The sequence below is a fragment of the Populus alba genome, chromosome 7 (assembly GCF_005239225.2).
Source record: "Populus alba chromosome 7, ASM523922v2, whole genome shotgun sequence".
Classification (NCBI taxonomy): domain Eukaryota; kingdom Viridiplantae; phylum Streptophyta; class Magnoliopsida; order Malpighiales; family Salicaceae; genus Populus; species Populus alba.
This window is the reverse complement of record NC_133290.1, coordinates 11,724,326-11,737,289: the sequence shown is the minus strand read 5'-3', so window position 1 is coordinate 11,737,289 and position 12,964 is coordinate 11,724,326. Positions and strand designations below refer to the sequence as shown.

Sequence of the window (12,964 nt, the reverse complement as noted above, 5' to 3'; positions counted from 1 at the left end):
GGAGAAGCTGAAATATGTTTGCCATAAAATAGCACTAGTATGGTGTCTGTGCTTTTTTAAAATTCATTTTTATTCAATTACACAATTATTAAAATGGATACTCATAGGAAATGCAATGTTTAGAATTATGTAGAAAAAATGTGATTTTTTAAGAAAAATATCTTTTTTCATTGATGTAATTCTTTTTGGACAATAACATTTTTTTTTATTAATACCATGATTTATTGAATAAAAGCTAATGACAACTAGAAATTCCGATAAAAATGTTTTTGGACAGGAAAAAAAATAAGCCAATTGTAAATTCATTGTAGTTCATTATTAAAAATAAATATTTTGATTAGTCAAATATTCTTTATCAACATGTTATACATTAACCCTTTTTAGGTTTTGAGAGGAGACACTACACAACAAAAACTTGATTCTAAGATAAAATAAGTAGCAATCTTGCAAAATCAAATATAATATGAGGAAGTTGTAAAAAAAAAAAAAAAAAAGATCACGTTCCCTTTGATTTTGACTCCTAGTTGATCATGATCCATGGCCATTTTCAATGTTCAAGATCGATTCAACTTTTCTTTTCTAGTTTGGTTGTGAAGAAACACTTTTTTTATTTTGATGACACATAAATGTTTATTTTTCTTGGAAACAATGCCTTGTATGTTCTTTTATTTCTCAACTAAATGGAGAAATATTTTCTTGTCATTTAAATACTAAAATTGATCAAACAAATCGAGCATATATAACGTGGTTAAAGAACATTGTTATCCAAAAATATCAACAATATCTAATATATCAGCTAATCAATTATTTCACATGAGGCATACTCTAGCTTTTTTTAAAACAACTTTATGCAATGAGAACTTTTTGATTGCTTATACTCAATAAACAACTCAACATTTGATGTCATTGAGAATTAATATATATATATATATATATATATATATATATAGTACAAATAGTACACATATAGAGCAAAGTCATGCTTGTGATATGCAAGCTAATCCCTTAGTTTTTTTTTTTTATAGAAATTTGGAGAATGTCTTAAAAGATCTTGAAGCCGTTTATGAAGGGTCATGCAAATAGCTTTGATCTCTTCTCTCCGGTACTTTAATGATCTAGAACACTAGTTTTCTTTGATCTCTTCTTCTTCAAACTCTAGTCATCTTTCTTCTTACATCTTTTCTACAAACATATTTAAAAAAAAATAATTTTTTTTATTTCAAATTATTTGTTCTTTCTGTTTTTAGATTGTTTTAACATGATAATATTAAAAATAAATTTTTAAAAAATATATTTTAATAAATTTTCAAATAAAAAACACTTTAAAAACAATTATTACCACCAAATCCTACTCGTGAGAGGTGAGATTTAAGAAAATAGGACTTTTACCCTGTTAGGCAAAGCCCAAAAAACGGAGAGGGCATAGAATCATAGCTTCGGCCTTTCGATAGGAAAAGGAACCGTCCATTTGGTGGCCCAAAGTTCGGTGAGGTGGCCTTTTGTATTAACGGAAAAAAATATATTGGAGATGCGGGGTATCGATCCCCGTACCTCTCGCATGCTAAGCGAGCGCTCTACCATCTGAGCTACATCCCCTTTCTCTGAGGAGATTTCTATCTACTTTATACTATAATGAAACTTCGTGATAAAATACAAAACTGAAATTGGAAGAATTAAAATCGATGACCCAAAATAGAAGAATAGGTGATGTAGGCATTATATTTAAAGAATAATATGTAGTATTTTTCATTATATTCAATCAGTTATGTCTCAATTATGTTCTAGCAAATTATAGTTTAACCAAAGCATAAGATGGTGGCCTGATAAAAATTTGAATGGAAATTAGTTAGCAGAACCAGAAAAGTTGGTTTAATCAATTGCTGGAACCAAAAATAAAAAGGTGGCCTGATCCTCTATATATTGGCTTGGCTTCAGGCACATCATATTTTAAGCCTTCTTATATTAAATGTTGAAATTACATCTCTCATTTTTATCTACCAAAAATATTTAAAAAATTATATTATTCCTTCACCATCAGTTCTTTGTTAAAAAAACCTAAAAACCGATGATAGGTTCCATTTTACTTTAGCCCTTCTTTGTATTGGGCTATATAGAAATTGGGTTTCCGATTTTGAAACTTTTAAAGAAAGTGTATTGGAAATCATTGGCCCCAGACCAAATAGTAGTGCTCTGGAGTATTTATTATATAGAGACACATACAATTGGAAGCTCATAGTTTACTTTCTTGTTTATAAAGTAAGTAATAAGTATTTGTTTTTGGTATGCACATCATGTAATATATTGATTAGAGTTTTCTTCATGAATTTGTTTGCAGGTTAAGAGGTTTAAAAAAGTATAAATATATGAATAATTTTTAAAGGTATTTACAAGATTAATTATGATTTATATGTCGGGATCCATTAGATAAATTAAACATGGATGAAAATTTATTTGAATCTCGATTTTAATCCAGATATCAAAATGAGATTTTGAGTTTTGTAGTTAAAGTAATGATAAGTTAACTAAATAATGCATATTTGATTATTTAGATTCTTAGGGTGTGTTTAGTATTGTGATAGCTTTTATAGTTGTGGTTTGAAAAAAAAAACATTTTATAAAAAGTACTTTTAGTTGAGGTTGGTTTGGAAAAATATATGTTTGATTAAAACTGTGGTTGGAATTGTGGTTAAACAAAAAATAGTTTAATGTATTTAGTTAAGAATGCTTTTCAAATTGAGGTTATAAAATAACTAAAAAAAAACAAATTAATTTGATAGTTTTTAATTGAAATATTGTTAATTTAACTATTGTTATTATATCATAAAATAAAATATATAATGTTATTAAATAATGTTAAACACTAATTTTTCAAATAAAACACAATACCTAAGAAATTATTTCTAGTATTTCTTAGGTATTAGAGAATTAAATAAGAAAAAAAAAACAATAACAAGTTCAATGGGCATTAAACATTGTCAGCATGTTGTATAAAGATGATAATCATAAAACAATGACAAGTTTCAAGAAGGGAAAAAGTTGATGGAAAAAAATGTGAACTGCTGATGGAAACAAGGGAACGATAAGAAACAGGTCAATAAGAACATGAAAGGCAAGTATGGCATGCTTTTGATGAACGTATGGTTAGGCCACTATTATTATATGAGTCCTATATTTTTCAACCGGCATTTTAATGTTTTCCAAACAGTCATTGATTGTGGTCACATCACACCACACCACACTTTTCACCACAAAAACAAACAATCTTTAATAATAGGTTAAGAATATAAAAGAAGCATCTACCTTGATTTTGATTTAAGTGAACCTATGATTTATTATAATCATAATTTTTAAGGTGTTTGGAGAGTTTTGAATCATTTTAAGGATCTTTTAGTTTGTGTTTCAGGTAAGCAATTGACTTTTTATCTTTTTCGTTAATTAGATTACTATTACTACATCAAATGGACTTTCTTGTTAAGATATTTTTTGTTTACAAATTAGAACTGTCATAAATATTATGCAATCAAAATTTTCCAAAACAATGTTATCCAAATAAAAATACTAGTTCAAGCACAAGATTTTTCAATTTGGGATAAAATTGGACAGATAATTGTAATTTAATAGGTCAACGGTTAATTTGGGGTAGAAACAAAATACTAAAAAAGAGTTTAGAGTTCAATTAAAGGCTTAATTGAAAAGAAAATGAAGAAAGAGGACAAAAAATAATAAAGGACTACATTGAAAAAAGTGTTAAAATTAAAGGTTATTTTAATGCAATCAAGGGTGAAATTGTAAAGAAACTAAGAGAAAATAGATAGAATTGTTAAGATTTGTAAATTGAAAAGTTAAGGACTAAACTATAAAAGACGACAATACTAAATGACCATTTTGAATGCAATATAGCAATGATGAAAGGTGGAGATTGACTTAAGGATAGCTACCAACAAGGTCATTCCACCTAAAGAGATTTTAAGATTTTCATTCTTTCCTGTAAATGGAGGGGAAAGGCAATAGAAAAATAGAATGAATCTAGAAAGAGAAAATGTTAAAATAGAGAGAAAAAAATAAGAAAGAAAGTAAAGTTTTAGATGAGAAAAGTGAGTCAGAAAATGAAAGAAAAGAAAGGGGAGGAATAAGAGGAAGAAAATGAGAGAAAACCAGCCTGAAATAAAAATAAAAAAAACTGAATATAGAGGGGGAAAAAGGTTGTTTTTTTTATTTTTTGTTAAAAAGAAGTTTATTGTATATATATATAATTTATTTATATTTGGTGCATATAAGGGTGGTTGTTGTCTTCTAATTTATTTATATGTGTTTATTAGAGCTAGCAAATGTGATTTGTTTTATGATTTTTTAAGTTGGCTTGAATCTCAAGTGGAATATATATTTTTTTGTGGAAAATTTATTATATGTTAATTATGTTTAATAGGATAAACAATTGAGAGGAGACAATTGATTTTCCATTCTATACTTGTATTTAATGTTGTAATTCTTTGTGGGTTTTTGAATTAGTAGGTTACCAACCATACAGCAGGAGGTGCAAAAGTGTAAATTATTATACACGGGTCTATATCTTTTGATATGGAGGAAGCTGCAAACATATCTTTGATAAGCAATCTTAAATTCACGTAAGTAAAATGGCCCATAACAAAAAAAAGCAAAAACAAAAAAGACCAAAACATATTTTAAGGTCATTGTTCAAAAAACCCAAAACATGCTAAGAAAATTTCAAGCCCAATTAAAAAAGGTCCAATTAAATGGAAATAGGACCAGCCGGTTTTGAAAAAAAAAAAAAAAAAAAAAAAAAAAAACTAAATCAAAACAAAATGAAAATGGTCGGTTGAAACCGATTTTATTACAAAACTAAATGAACCAAAAATAATCAACGTTAGACTCATCCTAAACAAAACTGAGCTCAAGAAATGGAAAGAAACACTATTATATTTTCAGAAGTTGAATAAAAAATGAAAAAGAAACGAAAGAAAACTAGAGAACTGAAATGGTCCTTCGTTCTGTAAGAATCTCATGATCTGGTGCAGAAAATTTCTCCAGGTCCACAGCATTATCTCCAAAGCCATGGCCACCCACCCGCTTCCCAGGATTAGCCCCACAAAGCATGAGCTGTCCACGTATACGTTGACTGGTCCACCGAAAAAATTGTGGACCTTATAGATATAACCCTGAAGGGTTCATATAATGGGGACTCCATATGTATGGCAATGGAGAGGAGAGCTGGGACCATTGAAATATTTTTGCCCTTTACCATGGCACTCCGTAAGGCGGGCATCAATCAATGTGTTTATCGAATATCAAGTGACCTATCATAGAATTTAAGGTGATCAACACAAGAAACTGGTCCATGCACCACAGATTTGAACAAGTCCCACAGTCAAGAAAGGAGAATGCACACAGTATTTCTCAGAAAACGCTATACCCTCGTCGGTTCTTGGTAAAGTCGAGTAAAAAACGCATAAACATGGATCCTTAACAAGGTAATTTGAAGAGAAAAGGTCCGAAAGGAAGAGAACAACTTTCGTAAAGTATAGAAAGAAATTACTTGATTTTGCTCCAACAAACACAGCTCATGGACTGTTTTCATATATATATATATATATATATATATATATATAGATCATCTATTTCCCATAGAAAAAGGTGCTTGGTCATCAAGAGCCAAAGCAATCGGGCTACATGAGCTCCGTAAAATAAACAGCAAAATCCATACATAAAACATTAATGAAAATATAACACAAATATTACATTACAGAAAAAAGGGCAGCACTTAACCACAGGATTAGTGAAAGAGAAAGGGAAACGGGGTGGTTGTTTTTTGTTCCTGAACCAAACTACGTCCACTGTTATCTTCTTCCACTAGCTCACTTGTATTCCAAAATCATGTTGTTCTCAGGAGCTAACCCAACACACGCTCTCATTATGTTCTCAAGCATTGCACGCTGCTTTGACAGTGCATTCACCACTGGTGTGCCTGGTGGAACCTGTTTATTTATTTTTTCCACGTTACATACAAGTTAGTCATGAGCCGCCAGTGATAAAGACAATAAATCTGATGGTATTAAGATAATCTGACAGAGACAGAGAGAATCCTCTTAACCAAGTCTAGATTCCCATGATTTCATTTACAACTAGTTACTAAAGACTAAAGTAATCCAACAACTTGCGTCAGAGCGAGTACATTGGCATGAACAACATAAATGAAGTTGGTGGTTTTTTTGTCCGGTCAAAAAAACCATACCCAAATCCACATCTTCCTTCATTTCACAGAGTTATAAACAAAACCCAAAAAAACCAGTAATTTGAAAGAGTAGAACTTACAAGAGGAGCCTTTGTAAGGTAACTGAGAATAGTAGCAACAGGGTGGAATGAGTGGAACTTGCCCTACATAGAAGGAATTTCATATCAGTACAAGTCAATCCACAAAGAATCTACTTAGTTTGCTCAACAAAATCGAACAGGATTAAGAGTTCAGTTCAAGAAAACACACCTCTGCTTCACCTTTGAGCTGGATCCTGGTGCTAAGCTCTGCAAGAAGAACCAAATCCAGGATGATTGGTGCAGCCAAGAGGGAGTCTTCACAGGTGTTGTGCATCACAATGGTGTTTTGGCCACCCATGAATATCTCTGAGGTGTACTCATCCATAGCTCTCTTGCTATCTCCAACATATGGCACATACTATACAAGTGACACGCACACAGAAAAGAGCAAAAAAAATAGATTAGCATTGCAAGAGTAAGAACTGAAAATTAAAACCAAAGGTAACGGTATAACAAAAGTGAAATTAATTACCTTGATGACTACAACATGGTCAGGGTGTTCACCAGGCTCATACAGGATTCCATTGCTAGAGACCATGTCATCAACAACATTGCTCTTGGAGATTTCTTTGGAGCGGAAGGTTTGAGGTGCTGAGAGGTTCATGCCATCATTGTTTCCCAGATGGTTGTAACTCACTATTGATGTTGGCTGAATCATCACAATCACAAACACCCCCATCAGTTTCAACACGATTAGCACAAAAAGTTACATAATTCCGCTTTGTTAATATATTATATACCTTAATACCGGCACCGACAAGGAAATCAACCAGCACAGATTTCATCTTGGTCTGACCACTCTTAAAGTCATCTCCACCAATCAAACTGTTCCTCTTAATAGCCAGATCAATAAGTCCTGTAGTTATCAGGAACGAAACAAGGTTAAAATTTCTAAACTTTCTTAATAGCCAACAATACTAGGCCTTCCAAACAAATGATGGGATTTTACGGTTAAGAACCTGGAACAAAAGTGTTTTGTGGGCTTCCATTGATGAAAGGTATATTTTCATTAATACAAGCCAGAGCAAACAAGGTTGATGGAGATATCTCTGATTCATCCTTCTCTACAGCAGCCAGGAGGTTCTCCATGGTGTCATTTAGCCCCACAACAATATTACTGTACCTCTCTGTGTTGGCAGTCCACAACACAACAACCTTGTCCACCTTGTTTTTCTCCTTAAATTCCCTAGTTAATTATAAAAATGCATGATCGCAACAATTATTTTTCCATATAAGGAAGAAGAAGCCTTTTTTTTTTTTTTTATCCAATCACAGAACCAGAAAAGGTCCCGGTAATTAAAATGCTACCTGATGTCTTCCATAATTTTCTGAACTTGTTCTTTCTTGGTGCCTTTGATGACATTGTTAGCACGTGAGCCTTGATTGGCAGCAATGAAATCAGGGTCGTAAATTCCAGGGAGTGGTACCATGGATTCCATGTAGGGCCTCAATTGCTTTTGCAAGTCAATATCGAAAACCTTGGCCCTCGCCATGGCATCTGCTAAGTTCATGTCACTTATGTCCCATCCCCCAAATACAATGTCATCTGGGTTCACCTGTATTGTTTTTTAACGTTTCAATATTAATATCACAATAATTCTTTTCTCTCTCTCTTTTTTTTTTTGCTTAAAAAAATCATTGTTGATTATCATAATAGTTTAGAATTATTCATGAATTTACTCAAGATATACTTAAAAATTGGAAAGCAAAGCACGGTACATAATAAATGTTAGACATGTGTATACCATGGGGAGCAAGCTCTTGAATGGAGCATAAATCTCCTCTCCATTGAAAGACCCAAGCCTGATGCTTGATGCCTGGGTAAGTGATCCAAAGTAATTGGCTTGCTGCACCTTGTCCTTAGTTGCCCAGGAGATTCCTCTGCAAGGCATTCAACAACCCACATCATAAAATTAATTAAAAATCCTACCATCCAAAAGAACCCAACTTTACGTCCTTAATTCATAGCCAAACTTGAATAAAAAACAACAAAGAAAAACATGAACTCACTCTTTGTTGGCAATAACACCTCCAGTGAGAGTTGAACCATTGTTTCCTCCCCACCCCACAAGCATAACACTGCCAGGAGAAAAAATTAAAACAACATTTCAAGATTTTAAGATCAGCCCACAAAAGATTAGCTCGCGCGCACACAAAAAAGTGAAAAAAAAAAAAAAAAAAAAAAAACAAAAGAAAGAAAGAAAGGGGTTTGGTATATAGATGCGAACCCTAGTTTGGGGACACGAGTGTCAGTCTTGAATTCATATTTGACAGTTTTGGGCTTGACAGTCCATTGATAAGAACCATTTCTGTTCTCATGAACAAGTTCAGTGGTTTCGTAGTTGTAAACGGAATGAATCTCATCCTCTATGTACTTAACGTTAGGACTCTCAACCTTAAACTTCTCAATAAACATTTTTGCCTTCTTTGCTATAGAAAACAAAAAAAAAAAAATATCACGAGATCAAAGAATGAGAAAACAAAAATGGAAACCAAGACTGCGATGCCACTAATCTTAACTAGCCTCTGACCCTTTCTTTCTTGTGCTCCATCAAGAGCCACCCCGAGCGGTCTATAAATAAGGGAAACAAGGGGAAAATGAGACCGCTTCCCGACACGTGGCGTCACGCTAGTGGATGTGGGCCTAGGGACCCGACATTACTTTTGTTTTTGTTTGCACAGTGGTCTCAACTCTCTACTATCAATGAAAATAAGGGTTATGATTGTTTGTTAGTGGTTATTTTATATATATATATATAAAATTATTTTTTATATTTATAAATAATCTGAAAATATAAAAAATAAATTTAAAATAAAATATTATCTTTCAAAGTTTCATGAAACGACACAAACTGCGAAAATTGGTGACAGAAGACAAAAGAAGAGTGATGGGACCGCACGTATGAGAGTGACACGTGCGAAATTCAGAGACAAGTGGCTGCACTTTCAACGTGGCATCATCCTCTGGGTGCCAGATTTTCTTTCTTGGTGGGGTCCAAAAAAAAAAAGGCCCTCTAGATTTTGTTTTGTTATCAATATTATGCCACGCACGGATATAGATGGTAGTGTGACGCAAAGTATCTAGCTGGTCGTATCCTAACTGGGGCGTTGAAACGACGCGCCTGTTAGACGTTTGAGGATAGAATTTTCGCAACTGCCATGTAGATATATTGGCGAGGTTTTAGCTATTTCTCTCTCTAGATTTTGTTTCGTTATTTTAAATGGAAAAAAATAAATAATAAGGGTTGGTAATGAGCTGTATTGGGCCCTAAGATTTAAGCTTGTTTTTCAAGTCATTTACCTTTTGGGCCGGGCTACCTTTCCTTGATTAAGACTCTTTTATTATTTCAACAAATATAAGATTCATGTTAAAAAAAAAAAGAGGATAAACTGATTAAAATAAAAAAAAATTAATTAAAAATTTTTAAAAAATTTTGGTTCAGTTCAATTCTGATTTTATAAGCTTTAAATAAAAAAATCAAACTGAACCGAACCGGTTTAGTTAAAAAATAAACCAAACGGAAGTGAAGAAAAAAAAAAAAACCGAACCCAAAAAATTTCATTAAAAAGTCTAAAAAAACCTAAAAAATAAAGTTTTGATTTAATTGTTTTTATAAATAAAACTCAAATCAAACCAAAAATAATTGCCGTGATAAAGGGTATGGATTAAAACAATAGGAGGGTCAGGAATGATCATGTGATGTTATCCAGAGGACAATCATCAATCAACGACCACTAAAATTGGTCTGTGGTGGACGTGAGCTCTGCAAGCATGAGTGGCTCCTCTCAGCATAAATGCATCAAGGAAAACCAGTAACCCATGTTAGTCAGACCCCCACATTCTTGCAGCTTAATTGGCCACATAGCTTTTCACCAGACAAGGGGATACCAATGTAATTTCACTAAATAGCTTCTAATTAAAACTCCAAATATGACTTTAAACTTAAAGCTTTTGGCAAATTTATCTTATTTTATATTTAATTTATACTTAAAAAAATAAAAATAATAAAATTTAAACTCAACAGAATATCAAATTAAAAAACGTGTTTCTCAATTTTTTTAGTTTACTTTATGGCTGTAGCTGTTTTTCTTTTCTCTTAATAGTTTTCCCACCTCCTTATGAAAAAAAAAAAAAGTTGATTATAAGCAATTAAATAAAACTATATTTTGTATGATTTTGATTTTTAAATTAATTTAAGTTGTTTTTTTCAATTTTTTACTTAGAAAAAGATTATAAACAGGTTTGATGTGAAATGATTTTTCAATTTTAAATAAAATTGATTGTATTAAAGATTCTATCTTTTAAATTTTAACTCGTGTTAACTTTTTTTTGTTTGAAAAACTATGTTTTACTAAATATATTTCTTTCACAAGTTATTTTTAAAAAATACATTTTGAATTATAATTTAAAGTAGAAAACCATTCTCCATAAGCCATACCATTGGATACATTTTCTACATTAAATATTTTACCATTATAATAACATTATTTTTTTCACTATAGAAGATATGTTATTTGAAAATCACAATAAAACTCAATTTTAATTTATCAATATAGCAAATTATTCAAGCTATATTAAAAAAATTTAAAAATAACGAAAACCATAAACTAAACTCTAACACTAACATAATCAATGCAATATCATTCATTGATTTTTCTTATGAAGTAAGAAATTACATACACTAAACTAATTCTATATTAATTAATATCAAATTATAGTTAATTTAGAAAAATTAAACTAAACCCTACAAAATCTACAATTTAGCCAAGCAAAATAACAAATTATTAAAATGTGAAGGTAAATATACCTCGAATTGATTAAATGAGGCTCTTGTGTGTTGTGGTATGGTGGTGGCAATGGACATGTTGTTGCCATAAGTAGATGGCTAGAGAGGAAATCAATAAAGAGAGAGAGGTGTGATTTATCGCCATGAAAGGAGAGAGAGGGGTTTTTATAGTGGAGAAAGAGATAAGGTGGCTCGAGTTAAGAATGATGTTGGGAGGAGAGAGAAGGTAACTGAAGAAACAAATAAAAGGAGAGGAAAAGAAAGAATTGGTCTTGAAATAATTAATGACCAATGGTAACATGGAGGGTTTTCAAAAAATTCAATTTATTTTTAGATTGTTTTATATACTGATTTTAAAAATAATTTTTTAAAAAAATAAAAAAAAATATCATTTAAATATATTTTAATATAAAAAATACTTTAAAAAACAACTGCAACTACATTTTCAAACAGGCTAATAATATATGCGCCATCTATGAATAGGCATACATGTGATACATATACGTCTTATTAAGTTAATAGTATATGCATGACTTATATTTTGTGCCAGAACAATTCTCAACTATACTAGTTTGGAAAATAATTTGGTCTCTTTTTTATTTTTTAAATCTACTTTTTGTATGTTTTGCCTAATTTTCCACAAACTTTAGTTCCAGTGGTTTCTACCATGATTTGATTGCACGAAGCACGTTTTGATTCCAAATTATTTTATTCTGTGATTGAACTGTCCCATGGCCCTACATGCCCAAGATTCTAACATCCTTGATGCTTCAATTTACTTTATCGACAATTCTTTCTTCTTCTTCTTTTTCCTGTACGTACAAAAAATATATCAATTATTAAATATTCTATTTAGAGCAATGCTTTTCATTTTGAATTATTTCTTGTAATAATATCAATTATTTGATGGATCGTGTCTCTCAATTAAAACTCCACTCATCAAGATTTGATATTATAAATTAAGAAATTAAACCTATCCGACATAACCATTTCAACATTAAAAAAAAAAAAACTCTAAAAATAAATAGCAAAGTCCTTTCACTCTCATCAATTATCAAGTTAGTCAAATGAGAAGTTTCGTTGGACCTAACTATTTAATTGAAAGCAATAGTTATGAAAGAAAATAAAGTGTTTGTTTGACTATCAACCTGTTTTTTTTTTTCTTTTTTCAAATTGTTTTAATTTACTATGTTAGAAATGATTTTTTTAAAAAAATATTATTTTAATATATTTTTAAATAATTTTTTTTAAAAAAACAACCTAAATTATACTTATAAAATTTAAAAATTAAAGATTAATCTCAGAACTACTGTAAATTTATATAATTATTAATTTTAGAAATCGTGAAATTAATCGAGATATTCACAAATTATTCTAGATATTTAAATTAGTTTTTTTAAAAAATTAAAGATTGATAAGCATCACAATTAAACAAATTTCACCATCATGGGTCATTACAAAAAAGAACAACATCAAAGATTGTACATTTTGCTGTGGAAAAGTTGATCACATCTTATTTACGTTTCCTCGTGGTACCACTCTGTCACTGACACGTTGCTATCGTCTTGACTAGTCTATTAAAGAGATGGAGTTGTATTTCTCCACGCCCTTCCTTTATAAGTCGTTCCCTGTATCATTGGTTTTCATGTGATAACCAAACGGCGCTTCTAGAATATATATATATATATATATATATATATTATATATATATATATATATATATATATATCATTTGATCTTCGAAGTCTTTCAATTTTATTTGTTTGAATTAAATTTCGCTACTCGTTATTTTATTTTACAAAACTTGGGCATTTTGGAAAATGAAACTTATTCATTTCTGAATTATT

General features: G+C 30.8%; 1 protein-coding gene and 1 non-coding gene across 3 annotated transcripts; both read right to left on the bottom strand.

Moving 5' to 3' along the window:
• Positions 1–1,523: 1,523 nt before the first annotated feature.
• On the bottom strand, positions 1,524–1,596 carry TRNAA-AGC (transfer RNA alanine (anticodon AGC)). Its single transcript has one exon. It is a non-coding gene; the product is annotated as a tRNA-Ala (tRNA).
• Positions 1,597–5,643: 4,047 nt separating this feature from the next.
• LOC118043556 (inositol-3-phosphate synthase 1) lies at positions 5,644–11,236 on the bottom strand. 2 transcript variants are annotated; one of them, XM_035051572.2, is made up of 10 exons: positions 11,139–11,236; positions 8,341–8,409; positions 8,076–8,211; positions 7,639–7,886; positions 7,290–7,516; positions 7,071–7,186; positions 6,803–6,979; positions 6,500–6,688; positions 6,331–6,393; positions 5,644–5,993 (listed from the first exon to the last, which is right to left on the bottom strand). In XM_035051572.2, exons 1-10 carry the CDS (start codon positions 11,204–11,206, stop codon positions 5,874–5,876), a joined length of 1,413 nt encoding a protein of 470 aa, XP_034907463.1. In that variant the 5' UTR covers positions 11,207–11,236; the 3' UTR covers positions 5,644–5,873. The 2 variants fall into 2 exon arrangements, with proteins under 2 accessions (XP_034907463.1, XP_034907462.1); XM_035051571.2 differs by lacking the exon at positions 11,139–11,236 and adding an exon at positions 8,559–8,884.
• Positions 11,237–12,964: the final 1,728 nt, after the last annotated feature.

Bases quoted from the DNA above. Each gene is read 5' to 3' on its own strand.
- LOC118043556 (XM_035051571.2), bottom strand. From the start codon at position 8,746: ATGTTTATTGAGAAGTTTAAGGTTGAGAGTCCTAACGTTAAGTACATA. The intron at 8,212-8,340 runs GTGAGTTCATGT...AATGCCTTGCAG, and splicing joins GGTGTTATTGCCAACAAAGA to AGGAATCTCCTGGGCAACTA. The intron at 6,394-6,499 runs GTGTGTTTTCTT...CCTTCTATGTAG, and splicing joins AGCTCAAAGGTGAAGCAGAG to GGCAAGTTCCACTCATTCCA.